Source organism: Camarhynchus parvulus, chromosome 21, assembly GCF_901933205.1.
Source record: "Camarhynchus parvulus chromosome 21, STF_HiC, whole genome shotgun sequence".
In the NCBI taxonomy this organism is placed as follows: Eukaryota; Metazoa; Chordata; class Aves; order Passeriformes; family Thraupidae; genus Camarhynchus; species Camarhynchus parvulus.
In genome coordinates, this window is record NC_044591.1 from 2,357,140 (window position 1) to 2,373,486 (window position 16,347).

The 16,347-nt window shown below is 51.0% G+C and overlaps 1 protein-coding gene across 1 annotated transcript in view; it reads right to left on the reverse strand.

Annotated features, from left to right (window-relative positions):
- Positions 1-16,065, reverse strand: part of EPHA8 (EPH receptor A8) — a 54,855-nt gene extending 38,790 nt beyond the window's left edge. Inside the window, exons 1-2 of the mRNA XM_030963880.1 lie at positions 15,895-16,065; positions 2,700-2,764 (exon numbers count right to left, since the gene is read on the reverse strand). Of these exons, the coding sequence (XP_030819740.1) occupies positions 2,700-2,764; positions 15,895-15,979 (150 nt within the window). The 5' untranslated portion in view covers positions 15,980-16,065. The remainder of the gene's footprint in view (positions 1-2,699; positions 2,765-15,894) is intronic.
- Positions 16,066-16,347: the final 282 nt, after the last annotated feature.

Here is a 16,347-nt window from a genome sequence, read left to right on the forward strand (position 1 = left end):
CTCCCACCTAAGCCTGAACTGCACTGTAGGGGCTGCTTGGGAGGCATCTCAAGCTCAGAGCCAAAGCATTGGCACTGCCAGCAAGGGTTCTACCCCAGCCTCCCTGAGACACCAGCACCCTAATGCAGCTCCTGTGACACCAAACAGATCCCAGCCCAAATTTCCTACTCAGAAAGGGCCTGGAGGTGAAGGACCAGCAGGGAGGGAAAGGAGTGAGATGTGCTTTCCAGATTAGTGATATAATGGCCCAGGGAGGAAGAACCATGGTCCAGACCAGTGTTTAGAGGAGCCATTAAAACATCCAGCTGGAAAAATATATGAAAAGTTGAGGGTGTTCAAGACAGTTTCCACACAGGTATATGGTCCTCCTGTTGGTAACAGGGCCAAAATTTGGGTAAAAGCACAGGGTAAGTGCACAGTGGAATTACCCCACGCCTGACTAAGGTCCTGTAGCCTCAGCAGCATGGCCAAGAGGTGGCTCTGGTGTTGGGTGTTGCACAGCATTTAATGTTGTGAGCCTTTTTGGTTTTCTTTTACTTTTTTGGCATCCAGTATTATAATTTTGTTTTATTCTTTGTTATATTTATTTACTCTTTTTAAAATTTACTTACTGTTTAATTTATTAGATATAATTTATTATATAGATTATTCATTATATTATTATTTATTTTTAATAAACATCACCAATAAGATGGAGAACTCAGATGTACTGGTATTCAAGAGCTGCTGGTGAAGGACTGCTGGGCATCTGCTGTAGAGAGCCCTGAGACTCAGCCCCAGCTCCTGTGGTCACCTGACAGTCACAGGTGACAGTCCAAATGGGGTGGGGCTCTGGATTCATCCCTGGATTTGTCAATGTCCAGCACAGGATACTGCACCTTGGCTGGCCAAGGAAGTCCCTGGTGTGCTGAGAATGAGGCTCCTGTAGGCTCAATCCTTTTGTCTGCTTTGGGAGTGCGAGGCCCTGCCCAGCACAGCCAGCCCAGCGTATTCACCCTCACCCAAGTGACCTCAGTGATGCAACGGATTCCACCTGCACTCCTGACAGGGACCAAGGCCTGGGCACAGGGACACCCAGAAGGATAATCCTGGGCAGTCTGCAGGCAGCAGGTGGTTTGACTATGGGGAAGAATTGCCTGGGGAGGGGTTAAGGACAGATGTGGACAATGGAAAACAGCCCTGTCTCCCAGAAAATCCCAAAAACATTCTCCCTTGCAGGAGAGCAGAGGAAGCCCTGAATGTGTGTCAGGCTCCTCCAGGATGCCACAATCTGGCAGCAGGGCTGGGATGAGATGACAGCTGATTAGTGACAGGACAGCAGTGACAGCCAACGGCAGCCATGAGGAGGACAGCATCTGCCTCATGCAGGCAGAGGCAGAGGAAGGTCCCCGGGCTGCAGACCAGAGGCAGGCAAACCCTCGTAGCGATCGGTTTTAACAGGGGCACGTTAACAGCATCGCCACAGGACCTGGAGGATTTACCAGCACCAGCAATTTTGCAGCCAAGGATGTTTTTTCCTCAAAGCTGGGCTGCTCTGAGAGCTGAATGAATTGACAGGTCTGAAGGCCCGTATTTATGCAGGAGATCACATCACATTAGTTCCACAGTCCCCTCTGACCTTGTACCTCTCAATCTCTTACATTCCCAGGATACTAATCATTGCAACAACTAACTGCTAAAATTAGACTTGAGTTAACAATTTAATATATTTACATATATGATAAAGTCTGATAGAAATCTGATCATTGGTATTATTATGAATTCACTGTTCTGATCACTCCTGCTCAAGCAGTGCAGGGACTGAAAGTCTCAAGCAACAGATCAATGAAAATTATTAGAGACCTGGGAAGATTTCTGTGGGAGGTGGAATTGAAAAGATTAGGACCATTTAGTTCAGAGAGAGGATAAAAAGAATGGACATGAAAAATCAACACAGCAGCAACAGCCAGGTAGGCACCCCAATTTTGCACATTTTGTGCCTGCAGAAAGCCCCACTGTGCCTTGCAGTTGGTCCTGTGGGTATTTATGGGATTGTTGCTGTTCACTAAATGAATGAGCAAAATCCTTCCAGCCAGGTCACCCTGACATCTGAAACTTACTATTTCCACAAAGCTACTGTGTCAGGAAAACCTGGGCATGGAAATGCAAGTGAAGGGAGAGTGTGGAAAGGATCCAGCTGGTGGAGATGGCAGGCTCACGTGGGGGTCACCACGCCACCATCCCTCCTGGACACGCCACAGGGCTGTGAGTTTGCACCCCCATTCCTGTAAGATATGATCTACAGGGGAGGCTCCCCTGCCCCTCCTGCCCAGTGCTCACAGAAATTCCTTGGATTCCAGGTGGTTGGGAGCTTCCTGGTCATTTGGGGCTGTTCCTCCTGATGCTCACCCAGCGCAGTGAGGAATGAGACACTTCTTAGCATGTCCCAGCTCTTGAGTCCCTTCAGAGTTCAGGACCTGGTGACGGCCTGGTCCTTATCAGGGGACATGGAGGGTAAAATGGCATTTCCAAAACAGCTGTATCCCTCTGCCAGTCTATCAGGCTGGCATCTTCCCAACAGACATGGTCTGTTTGCCTCATCAGCACTGACTTGGGGCTGAGATGTCCATTCCCTACTCATCCCCTGACCCCTGCCACAGTGACCCATGGTGACCCATCCCACTGGGGTCCCCCTCTGCCAACAGTCACCTCATACTTACCCCATGTGAGGGATAAGTCATCCAGCCCCAGTCTCCCAGGATTGCTGACGTGTCTAGCAAGTTCACTGGAAAACACAGGAGCAAAAGCTGTGTTAGAAAGCTTTGTCCCCATCCCCAGGGAACAGAGCCACCATGAAGAAGCCCTCTTCATTTGCCATTTCCTTGAAAATGCCCCCTACCCATCAATCTTTCTTCAGGGACTGCCTGGCTGGATATGAGGCAGGTATGGAGTTTGGGGATGGCAATAAGGGATGCTCACCAGAGCTGGTGGTTCAGGATAGAGTTGAGTCCTGGCCCCAGCACTGAGAGCAGTGTGACCTTTGGGGGAGAGGAAGCTGCAAAGAGCAGGTTGGAGGGAATGCAAAGCAAGGAAGGGTTGTGGAAACAAACTCCCAGCAACAGGTTGTCCACCAGTCCCACCGTGGGCCAAGACTGATGCAACTGGAGCATCATTCCTCAGCTGGACACTTCTCCTCTGGAAGCCCTTTAGGCTCAGCTCCCTCTCGGCATCACTGGTTTGAAGCCTGCACTCCAGCAGCTGCTGTAATTGTGCACTGCAGTGCCCAGCTCCAGCACAAAGAGACTCCCCATGGTCCTGGCTGACACCCCACTGGAGAAGTCCATCAAAGCCAACCCCTCCAAATCCCTGCCACCACCAGGAGCCCGACTTAAAGAGGAGGCAGAGGCAAACTGCAGGAAGAGGGGAGCAGATTGCGTGGTAGGAGAGCTGAGGATGCCTTCCAGTGTGCTCAGAGGCTTCCTGTGGAAACCTGTGCAGTGGCAGCAGTGGAGGAAAGCAGGATGCCATGGAACTGCTGCCTCTGAGCCATCTGAGCCCCACGCTCAGAACCCACAGCATCAAGCTGAGGAGAGCCTTGCCTTGCCTGATAAGCTCGAGTTGCTCAGCACCTGGGGAAGGAGCCCCAGCCCCAGCTCCATGGTGCAGACCCAGAGGGATGGAGGCTTGGGGGAGGCTGCCAGCAAGGTGCCTTGACCCTTGGTGCAGTTGGGCACCAGGACCCTGATGCCTCAACGCCCCCCAAGAGCACCAGGCTCCCACAGGGAGCCCCAGTGCCTCCAACTTTCCCCATTCCCTTTATCCTGAAGCCACCCAGTGAGGTCAATGCTGCAGGAAGCTTCATCCTTGCTGGCTGCCTTTCGTCACCCTTGAGGAGCACTAAAGTGGACCTGGAGGCACCTTGTCACAGCACCCCTGTGCAGCAACAGGGCTGGGCTGGTCCCTGGGCTCAGGAGGGATGGTGGTCTTGTTGCCAGGACCAGCTTGTCACAGCAGGGACAGGGCATATCAGGACAGTGGCTCCAGTCCCTGCAGAGCCTGGGCTCAGCATGAGGCTGCTCTCTGTAGCCTGAGGAACGGGTGCCACTTTCATTTACTATTACCAGGCAGGGAAGGAGAGGGGAGGAGAGAGCAGCAGAGACGTGAGCTGGCTGTGAAACACCTGGACATCATGCTCCTGACAGAGCAGATTAGGAGCTTTTGAGGCATTTATTAATGTTAGCAGAACAATTTGAAAGAATTTCCAGGGTTTCTTGTGTGGTTCCATTGGCCCAACAGCAGGCCAAGCCCCTCCACTCCCTGTGCAGCACTGCTCCCACTGCTAAAGAGGCCCCTTGCCCTCAGCACAGAGTAATTACCTCAGAGATCTCAAATCCATTTTTATTTGTTATTGTTAATCTGAAGATTTTCTGCCTATTTTCCCTGGGTAATTCACCCAGCAGGAGCCCAGGCTTGGGAGTTTCCCTGTTCACAGTGCAGGACCACAGTCCTGGTGACCCTCAGCAGGCAGGTTGCAGGGAGGAGACAGCTTTTGCAGACCCTCTCTCCCCCCCACCGTGGTCTCTGCACCCTCTTTCCCACGCTGGGATGCTCAGCAATGGATGTGGCTGCCTCCCACTGCTCTGCAAGCAGCAGGAGGAGCCTGCATGAACTGGTGTCCAGCAGGATCATGGCATTATGAGGAATGATGCTGAGAGCATACAGTGGGGTGTACCCCAGACTTGTCTGCCAACAGTGTGTGGGACCTGGAGCCAGCTTGCTACACCCCATCCCACCACCCTGACCATGAGGTCATCACCCAGTCTCACGGAGATGTTGTCATGACCTGAAGGAGTCTTCTCCTTTCAGTTGCTTTGGTTCCCAACCTATGCCAGCTTGCATCCCACCCATCGTCAGATTCCTCTTTGCAGGAAGAGGGGTAAGTTTCTTTTACTCCCTCACTTCAGCCAAGTGCACAGAGCCCTGCATTTTAAGCCCACACAGCAAACTGCACAAACACAAAGGCACTGGGTATCCTAGAGCTCCTGTTAACTCATGGATAGCACACCCCCTGTGGATCCCAGTGTCCATCCAGCAGCACTGTGACGTGCTCTGATATGGGGACACCAACACTCTCCCAAAACCCAGCTGGTTACAGCCCAGGTTACAGCCCAGCTCCAAGGGAAGCTGCCGCCCCTGCTGTGGCCAGTGCCTGCTCAGCCCTGTGCAGAGAGCTCCCGGCCGCGCTGCCTCTCGGGGCTGATGCTCCGAGCCCCCTTTAAAGCCGCAGAGTGAACAAGACCACCACAAAGGACCCCTTTCAGCTCAAACATTTTTTCAGAAATGTGCTGGTTTGGGAGACCTCTCTCCTACAGCTGGGCAATTCTCTTTGATGCTATGGACTGTCTGCACGTATCAGTCTCAAACCGTGAGCTCCATTTTGTTTTCCTCAGCACCATTTTGTCATTTCCCTATTCTGTGCCTTGGCCTTGCCTCGGCGTATTGAGCCAAAACACCAGGAGGTGTCAGGGGAAATTCTCGCCCTGGTGGAAAAGCTGTCAAGCCTGATTGCCCATTCAAATGTAAGCACCTAGGAGAGAGCAGGTCGTTTCCCAGCACAACTGGGGTCTGCAGACAGAGCCTCACGTAGGGCAGACCCTCATGCTGCATAAAGTTGCATCGTGCAATGGTGCATGAGTAGTGGACATTACAGCCTCTTAGATACAGACTAGGCAGGAGTCAAAGTGCGCAAATCAGTATATGATGTATGTATGTATTGTATTTATACCTATATCTCTACTGTTGGATCTATATCTGTATCCATTTCCATACCCATATCTACCAAATCCTATATCCTGCTTGGGATAAGTGAGTGTTATATATGGTAGATTAATTCATGCTGTAAAGTTAGAAGTAAGTATATATAAAATATTAGGAGAAATCAAACCCTATGCTGGTGACTACTCGGCCGGGAACTGCATTCTATTCACATTCTAACCAGTTCCCGGACAACACTAAAGATAACATCAAGCCAGTTACCTTATGAATAAGGCCTGCAGCCTCCCTGACTGAGGACAGAGTTATGCATATGGTAACCCCTTCCCGGAATGAGACTGACTCGGGCCATCAGAAGGGGTTTTCAGGCCATCAGAAGGGGTTTTCCTGTGGCACCATGCATGAGAAGATATCATCTGGACCTTCCCGGAATGGAATGTCCTGAAGAAGCTCACAAGACCTGCACCTGGAAAGGATTAGGTCTATGCACTCAGGAAATATACATCTTCTGCCTGGGTACTCAGACATTCACCTGAGTTTGGACTTTGTCTGCTTTTACACATGTATAGGTCCAACTTTACATGTAAAGAGACACAAAGAAATATGCGGTCATCTATGCCTCAGGCAAAATAAACTGTATATAAAGTAGCTCCTGTGAGCACTCGGGGTGTCCCTTCGGGGGAACTCTGTCACTCTGTCAGCAGGAACCCAAGGGCACCCAGCATCTGTGTCCGGGGCAGATGCTGTCTTGGATGTGGTTGATTTTTGCTTTTTCCTAAAATTCTCTTTTTTGTTAAATTGACTTAATAAATCTTTGTTGATTTTTTTGATAAATTGGCTACAGATTTGATCATTTATAACATGAGGGACCTGAGACTGGGACTAGCATCCAGAGGATGTGAGTTTTACTTGGAACCATATATCTCCTGCCATATATCTGTATATATCTATATCTATATCTATATCTATATCATCTATATCTATCTATATCATCTGTATATCTCTATCTATATATTTATATCAATATCTATATTTATATCTGTATAATATATATCTATGTCTATATCATCTATAGTGAGTGCTTAGATACCTTTCCCAACACTTTCACTGCTGGCCACAGCTCCTGCAGGGATGTATTGCATCCCTACAAACAGATGTGGGAGCACATTGGAATCTCACATCCAAGCATCCTGGGCTCAGGAATGGGCTTGTGGTATCTAGGGGAGCTTGTGCATCCTCAGTGCACCCCGGCTTCATGGTGGGGTGGTGGAACAAGCCTGGGGGTGACACACTGGTGGATGCATTGAGTCCCAGCCTCTGGAAAAACAGTGGGGGACCAAAGAGGGCTCTGAGCACCCTCACTAATTGTTAACCCACTGTGGCCCTCCCTCTAATTACTCCACCATCTCCCTCTTAGGCAGGGGCTTTGTAGCGCAGGCGTGGGGAGGAAGGGTCACTGGGAGCAGCCCTGTTCCCTTGGGCTTCAGTTCCTCTCCATCAGAACTTCAAAGGCCTCCCAAGATTCACAGCAAGGCACCCCCCCCCCCCGCCCCATGCAACAATGCTTTTTGCATCGATAATTAAACTCTTACCAGCACAGCTTGGCTGCTCCCCACTAGCCAAAGACCAGCAGGCTCAGCTCCACAACGCCAAGCAGGTCTGCACAGCCCACAGCAGCCCCACAGCCCCAGCCCCTCTTCATGGGGGAGTGACACAGGGAGGGTTATGTGCCCGTGGGAAGAGAGGCAGCAAGAGGCTTCCTGAGAGGAGGGGAACAAGAGCCAGTGGCATTCATTTCTTGTAATCTGGGGCAGAACTTGGAAGGGGCAGGTGGGGCCAGGGTGGGTCAGCTGTTTGTGTCCCTCCATTTAATGCAGGGGCCAGCTGAATAGGCAGCTGTGACCTTTCCAAATCAGGAGGCAAAGCTGAGACACAAAGTCAAGTCTTACTGGCCTTGGAACATGGCAAGAGGACAGGATGGGAAGCTTTGCTTTCAGCCTCCTGATCCCTGGGACAGCATTTATCTTTAAGGAATGAAAAACAGCCATTTATTCCCCAATATATGAGGCCAACGGGTAGGGCTCAGAGGGAGGAGCAGCCTGCCTGGAGGGCAGGTCAGCTCCCTCCTTTCGGGAGCTGTGTGCAGGGGTGTTCCCCACAGATCCAGGTCCGCAGTGGGTTGCTGCTCTGCCAGACCAGCAGCCAGATTCAGGCAGGATTTTTCCTGCAGCTGCTCATCCACAAGGCTGCACATACTAAAGTCACAGCGGGGATGGGGCTACCCTTGGCACCCACTGGCCTCAGCTGCCCAGAGAAAGAGTTTAGAAAAGCAGTGCGGGTAGATCCAGCAAATATCATCAAATCTGGCAGGAATTTTGGATTTCCACACTTCTGGAAATGCCAGAATCAGGCTGGAAAAAAACAAAACAAAACAAAACAAAAAAAAAAAAAAAAAAAAAACACAGAGAAGAAAAATACCAAACAAACCAAAGAAAAAAAAAAAAACACCAAAAAAACCCCACCCAAAATACAACCCACCAAGCTAAAAAGAAACATTTTCAAATGAAAGCAGTGCTGCTTTTTGGCTGTGCCCTAATTCCCATTTCAGGATTTCTTCTCAGACCTCCAGATTGTTGCTGTGAACTTTCTGCATTTAATTTTATATCATTTTGTAATGCATCAGGAGCGGCAATGCCCATAAGGACTGCCCAGAGGGTCACCCCTTTTCACTATACCCAGAGCAGGAGGTACTTTGATGTAGGAAGAAAGCTTGTTTGTTCAATCAGTGCTAACAAAAAGCCTCAGTTCAGGTTTTAAAAATAAAATTATCAACCTGATCCTTCCAGCCCCTGCATGATATCATGTAAGATAATGTGCAGTGCAAGGGCACATTACCTACCCGTGGTAGGACTGAGGTGTTGTGAAATAATGCAAAAAATGAAACAAAACAAAACACCCTGAACAAAGTATTTCTAAGGCTAAAAACCTTGAAATTATAGGGCAGGTTTTTTCTTCCCAGAAAAAAAAAAGAGCACATCAAAAGCCAAACAACAAAAAGATGTTCCCTCTCAAAACTACAGGTGAGAAAATAGAGATGTAAAATGGTCATGTATCCTGCTCGCTTAGAGACTCCCTGTACTTGTGTGCAGGGGGACAGACAGGGAGAACTGGGCATGCTGGTGTAGGAGACCCAAATTAAACACACTACCCACCACTGGGCAGGGTGTTACAGTACAGGTGTGCAGCCCCAGTACAGGTGTGTACCCATCCCCAGTACAGGTGTGCAGCCTGGCACTGTGGCACTCACTGGTTCCAGTGCAAGATGAAACTGGAAATGCCAGGATGCTCCGGGCTGTCCCAGGGCTCGAGGATGAGTGTGCGGGGCTGGACAGGGCTCCGAGCGAGGGTGAGCCCACACTTCCGTGTCCCTGGTCCTGGAGCCAGTGGGAAAGGAACTATTTCAGGCTCTAGGGGTGGCTAGGCTGGTTGTAATTGAGGGCAGAAGCCAGAGGAGGAGGTGGGAAGGCCCTGGGGATAGGGGTGTGAGAAAGGTCAGGGATTCAAGAAATTCCATGGAAACAACCAAAGTGAGCAGAGGAAGAAGCAAGACTGCAGTGAGGCTGGGGATGGAGTACTGGGTCCCGGTGGCCCTGGAGGAGGCACAACTGGTGCCCCCAGATCTGGATTTGGCCATCTGGGAGTCACACATGTCTTTTCTTCCACAACATCTCCAGCCTGAGGAACAGCACAATGACACGGCCCTGTCCATCAGCAGAGAGGAGCTCGTGCCTGGCACAGCCACCCCTTGATATCTCATCTGGCTAAAGCCCTGTGAGAACAGAACTATTCCACTCCCACACCACCAAAGAGTGGCTCCTGGCATGCCTGACCAAAGCCAGAAGCTTGAGGAACAGGTAATGGACCTGCACCCAAATGGGGACTTCCCTCTGAGCTGCAGTTCAGGTACAGGGACAGCCTAAACACCTCATGGTACCAGTAATGCAATATTGTGACAGCCTTTAAAAATTACACAGGAGTTTTCTAACACAAAATAAACGTCGTCTGCTTGCAGTCAGCAACACCTCTGTGGTACAGATTCCAAGAAAGGGGAGCTGTGTCCAGAGGGGTTTGTCCCAGTGTCCTCACACTTGTCCTGACTCCTTCTTCTCTTTTCTCACATCTGTTTGGTATAATAAAACAGACACAAATGCATTTTCAGCTTTAGTCACCAAGGTTTCCAACCTCTGCTGCGTTTTCTTGGACATTGAAGCTCATGCCATGTATGCTGCTAACAATGTCCTAAGTCCTTTTCCCAGACTGTCTCACTCCCCACACGTAAGCTGCGTGTCCCCTCAGTTATCTCCTGCCTGTTTGGGATCTGGAAGATTTCTTATGCCATACTGCCACTTCTTCCCATGCCACCCACTTTGACTCAGGCAAACCTGGCACTGGAGATCTGTGCTTGTATCAGAGCCAGGGCAAACCTTGCAGCACCCTGAAAATGCCATTCTGCCCTTCCCACCGATCCCTGTGTCCCTGCAGTCCTGGTAAAGCTTTGAGTGTTATCATCTCTGGAATCCTCACTAGGGAAACACAGGTTTTACAAACGTGCTCGCTTATCTGGATTATCTGGAGGGGCTTTGCACAGCAGTTTTTCAGGCTGTTGTATGCTTTTTCCCTAATTTCTCTGAGGACATCTTTGCTCTTGCACCAGTTGGCCACCCTAAACTGTGCTGAGCTGTTTGTACCCCAATGACATTTTTAAAGCAAGATAATTTCTTTTAAAGGCTTTTGCCTTTGCTCTCTTAAAAATAACTTTCTAAAATGGAACCTTTTCACAGACAAAAATACCAATACTAACTGCCTTTGAGGGGACAGGCTGAATATCTCATACCGCTGGTAATTAATTATCACAAAAGTCTTTAATAATTGCATGGAAGGTGCATAACACAGAAGGTATTTCATCCAAGGAAAGACCCTGGAACTTACGGCATCATTGATGCTGGGATGGAGCTGGGATGGATTCATCTATCCAGCTGCAGCCAACACTGTTGTCATTCACTAATGCGGTAAAATAAGCACTTTAAATATGAGAAACTGGACACAGAGCAGAAGATACCACAGGCACAACTATGATAACCAGGGCTGGAGGTAAAGAAAAATCACAGAAGGGAACCTGCAGAGCCCAATCTGTTCATGCCCACAAGGGCTGTGAGGTGCACAGGTTGAGTTTACCCCTTTCACTGCCGAAAAAGACGGGCTCTTTAATCCTGCAGGAAAAGCCTAACAAGAACAAACGGCTGGAAGGTGAAGCCAAGGAAATTTGTATTAGGGAAAGAGGGGCCTGATTTTTAAAGGCTGGGGCTGATGAGCCCTTGGAAGGGATTATTAAAAGCAGCACTGCCTTTGCCGATGTTTTCAGATAAACGGTGAATACTTTTCTGGCCACTATCCCTGGGCCAAATACACTTCATTAGGCTTCATTGGTGTGCCTGGATCTGATCCATTATGGAGTTACATCCTTAGGCTTTATTGGTGTGCCTGGATCTGATCCATCAAGGAGTTCCATCCTTTACACAGTTGTTTATGACACTGAGTATCGCGCACCGACACGGGCAGGACGGGGGGTTTTGTTTCGTTTTGAAGGTAATACAAGTGCATTATCTGACCACTGCCTTCGGGACTGGTAAGGCTGAAGGGGTTAATCGCCTCTGTGACAGAGGAATCATTTTGAGTGTTGGCCAGGCAAACAGGCTGGGTTAGAAGAATGAACTATCAAAAACTGTCAGGGTATGAATAGAGTTATCATATGAATGGATGTGCCCCTGGAGATAAAGGCAGCACCGAAGACTGCCAGCGAGGCCAGCAGGGACAGGCAGAACACAGGACCCGAGCAGAACAAAGAGCGGAGGTGGCGGGATGTCTCCAGAAAACCAGCGCTCCCCAAGCCCTGCCGCCGGCACCCAGCACTGACCTGGGATGTGTGGGATGGGCTTCCACCCTTCCTGAGCATCTTTGGGGCTGGGGTTTGCTGCTGGCTTGTTGAGGTTTTTTTTGAGTAAAATATTTTGCTAACCACCTTTCAGCAATTGAAAAAATAAGGAATTCTTTCCTCCCTGAAGCAATTCATCAGGTTTTCAGTTGTACTTAAATTTGGCTTCATCAGATCCATTTCCACCATCACCAAAATGGGTGCTCATTTATTGTCACTGGAAACAACCCCTTGCAATTTCAGGAGACAAGAATTCAAGGAGAATGAAAAACCTGCCAAAGTAGGTGTGTTTTGTACACAGGTGTGTTATTTTTCTGCAAATTTTGGAGGTTGATTTTCCAGAAGTTTTATAAGCTATTAATACAAGAGGGATGGAAATGAAGATGGCACCAGAAACATATCCCTGTAAGCCTACCTAAAATTATGCAAATATTTGCTTTATATCAGCATTTTGGGAGCAATCAAAAAATTAAATACCCCCAGATTTTTTTTTCACTAATGTAGCCTAAACCAGCTCCCTGTTTTAAACCAATGCTTCTCCATCCCCCATCACAAAAAGTCCATAAGCTTAAACACTCTTGCTTCCTATCCTCAGAGAGGAACACAGACCCCCACAGCCTTTTTAAAACGGAAAAGGCGATTTCCTCTCCCTTTCAATGTCTTGCTTTTCCCGCAGCCCCGACTTCGGCATTGCTGCAGAGAAGTAGGAAAGAAGCATTGAATAAACATGCAGATTAGTTTTTACCTTTTTTTCTGTTTGAGCAGAGGGGCAATTAATGAGATTACAATGAGAGATTAGCGGGGGAGACCCCCATGAACCTTTCCTGTGGCCCCCGTTTCAGCAGTGCAGCAAGTGGCTGGGTTTTCCCAAGGATTCTGGTGCTTTCCCGCACCCCATCCCTGTTGAGTGGAGGAACAAAACCCCATCACTGTGGTACAAGGAAAAGATGAGCATCCTCTCCTCGGCTCAGCATCCTCCCCTGTACATCACCCCATCCCCATCACCTGCCGTTTGCCTCAGCCAGCCCGATGTGCCCCAAAAAGCTGGGGGAAATGTCCCCAAATCCCCCTCCCCTGCTTCACCAGGTCCCCACATGGAGCTCTCCAAGCTCACCCGCGGGCCATGGGGTCCATGTTGTGATGGGGAGGAAAGTCACCCGTCTCATGGACGGAGGGCAGAGCTGAGCTGGGGGCACCACCTGGGAGGGAGTAGACCCCCAGCAGCCCCATTTGAAATGCCATTTTTTGACAGAAAATACAATTTTGTTACCCCCCACCTGAGTTCCAAATGTGGTGATTTCTGCTTGTCTGATTTTCTTTCAATTCAACAAAGATATTTTGTATTTTATTATTTAACTTCAATTTGTGATATAATATAAAATACCTGCTTTAATATTTTCACCTATGCAACTCAGTCTGCAATAGTGTAATTATTTTTAGTCTCTCATACTTCATATTATTGAAATATCTTATATTGAAATATCATATATATTGAAAATATTTTTCTACCTCCCTGCTCTAAAGCAATTAAATGATTTCAGACAATTCTTTTTTCAGTACTCCAAATAAAAATCTTCCACATCCTGCAAATTTTTACCCCTCTTTAAAAAAAAAATCTGAGTTTTGCCTTTCAATGCATTTTGCAGTGGCTGCCGTGCTGAAATGGGGGATTTCCCATGGAATAGCGATTCCCTTTTCCTCTTATTTCTTGGACACGCCTGTACACAAGGCTGAAAGGAATAAAAAATATAAGCTTAAAACTTCTTGGAACAAATATTTCAGGAAAAAGAAAGGCACTGGGAGCTCTTGGCAAGAAAAAAAACTAGGGTTGAAGACGGTTTTTTGAACAGGTTAATACATGTTTTTATACACCAACTGCCTCCCAATACATGCAGGCAGAGTGTAGCAAACTGTGGCCTGAAATTTGCTTTGTGGTTGTAATTTTCCACCTTGTAGTTCCCAAACGAGCACTGGGTTTGCTCGGCAGCACGGCCAGAAATGCAGGGTGCTGAGAGGCTGTGGAGCAGGCAGAGATGATGGGCAGCCAGGCTACACCCTCACGCCGTGCCCGTAGCTGCCACACGCTCTGGGATGGGGCAGCCAAGCCTGGCACAACTGGATTGTGGCATGCACCAAGGCTGGGTTCTGCTCTGCAGCATCTCCCACATTTCCAGTCCCATCCCATGCCAGGGTGCTCAACGACCGCCACCACAGCCGATCTAGTGCGGACGCTGCTCCCAGCCTATCCCAGCACTGGCGCACTGGGAACTGGCAGAGCCCACGGCCACATCCCAGCTCCACTGCTCACATTGCAGACCTGGCTGGCACTGAGTCCCCCATGCCAGGGCACAGCAGAGCCCCAGGATCCGCGGGGCCATGAGCATCATCGCGGTGGTGGATGGAGCACCAGTCGATTTCTGCAGGCTCCCACACCTTTTCTTGATGCCATTCAGTGCCTCCTGTCTGGTCTAATTGAGATCCAGCCTGCTTGGTCTGCCCCAGAGCCCAGCACATCCCCAGCACACCCCAACCTCCTGACCAAGGCTGTGATTGAGGATAGCTTTCTTTTCCAACAAATCTTGTGGGAAAGCCAGGTCTCTCCCAGCTGGCCACAGCAGTGCAGGGCCTGGCTGTCCATGCAGACACCATAAAGCCCAAATCAGCATCCAGCGATCTCCTCCGTAGAGTACAGCAAGGAGGCCCTTGCCTCACTTGTCAGTGCCCAGCATGCGCCAAGTCCAGGCAGGGCTGTTTGGCTTTGCGGGGCTGCAGCACTGAGAGCCTGGCACTGCACAGGCAGCATCCTGCACCACTCCCTGCCCGGGGCATGGGGCAAAGGGCAGCTGCTGCATCCCAGAGCAAAGACCAAGCAAGGGCTGGGAGTGTCGGGGTGCTGGGGCCCCATTCTGCACCGTCACAGCCCATCCCCAGCAGCGAGACCCCAATGCATCCCCCTGTGTGGGCAGCAAAGCAGATGGGAAAAGGAGCAGGAAGAAGGCCAGGAAGTAGGCATTTGGCAGAAAACAGAGTTAGGACCAGCAAATAGCTGGAAATTGGGGAAAAAGTGAGGAAAATGCTGGTGGGTGTTGGACGATGGCAGTAAGCACAAGGACCCAACCCAGCAGGGTTCTTCAAAGTGCACGAGGCACAGGGGTGGCAGCCCTTGGGCCCCAGCGTGCTGGAAGGATGGCAGAGATGCAGGGGCAGGAGAAGGGAGAGATGCCACCACCTCCATGGGGCAGGGACACGGGCCCCGGGGCTCGCTGCAGAGCCTGCGCCGTGCTGGCCGTGGTTCTCAAGCACAGCAGAAGGGAGGAAGGATGCTGCTGCCGGTGCCAAGGACATGCTCGGGAGCGGGAACAGCAGATCCCTGGCGATGAAGATCAGCAGACCTGGGAGCAGCCGTGCCGCCGCTGCCAGCACAGAGGGAGACAGGCGAGCGGGTGGGTGGCAGGAGCAGCACTGCCGAAACCCAGGGGGGCCTGGAATACTGGAGTAGGGACACGGACGAGGGCCAGGGATGAGGGCAGCCGGCAGCTGGGTAGAGTGGCCGGCTGGAGAGAGCAGGCCTGACGTGGCTGACACCAAGATGTCGGGAGAGGATCCTCAGCTGCATCCCTGCTTCCTACTTCAGAAGTTTCCAGCCCTTTCTCTCACGAGAAGTTTCCCACCTGAATGCTCTTTCCAGCTCCCCTCATCCTCCGCATCCTGGCATCACCCTGTGCACACCTTCCTGTGCCCACCCACTCGCTCCATCACAGCCCACGCTGCTCGGCCAACGCACCCGGCCCCGTGCTGCTGCCAGCTCCAGTGATGGGGATCGCCATGGCTGAGCTGGTGCCGGTGTCCCTGTCCTCTCTGCAGCCACCCCTGCATGCTGCAGCAGAGCCCGGGCAGAGGAGAGAGGCAGAGCTGCCGGCATTGCTGCAGAGTCAGGTTCTCCTGACCAGCTCCGAAGTTTTGCCTCTGGTGCAAAAGCTCCAGGATTAGCAAACTCAGGCAGGCAGGAACCTGGAGCTGCGCTCCCCTGGGAGCACAGAGAAGCAAGGCCCGGTGGGGCTGAGCCCATGTGGGCTCATCCAAACGGCCACAGCGATCCCGCGGGTGCCCCTAACACTGCCCCGTCACTCCAGGGCCACCCCGGTTCCTACCTTCGCTGGTGGTGGCCGACAGGCAGGCAGCCAAGGTTATGACGATGGAGAGCGAGGATGTCAGATCCCCCTGTGCCCATGCCATGGTCCGGCGGGGGCCACCAGCGCAGGGCCACCTCGGTTGTCCCAGCACCTCTGCGAGCGAGCTACCTCTGCCCAGAGCTCCGGCAGTGGCCGGTAATGCAAAGGCACTTTGCGCACATTGCTCGCAGCCACACGGGCGGGCGGCAGGGAGGGAGCAGCCTGCCCGTCACTGCTCGCAAGCCAATGGGCTGGGTGGGCTCTGCAGCGAGCCCCCCTTTCCGCGCCGCACGCGCTCGCTGTGCCCAGAGCCGGCGTCTGGCCTCGGGCTCCCGCTCCCCGCTGTCCCGCACCCCCCCGCCCTCGGGGAGCTCCGACAGCCCCCGCTGCACCTTGTGCCCCCCATCCCGCTCCGCTCTCCTCACCGGCCGC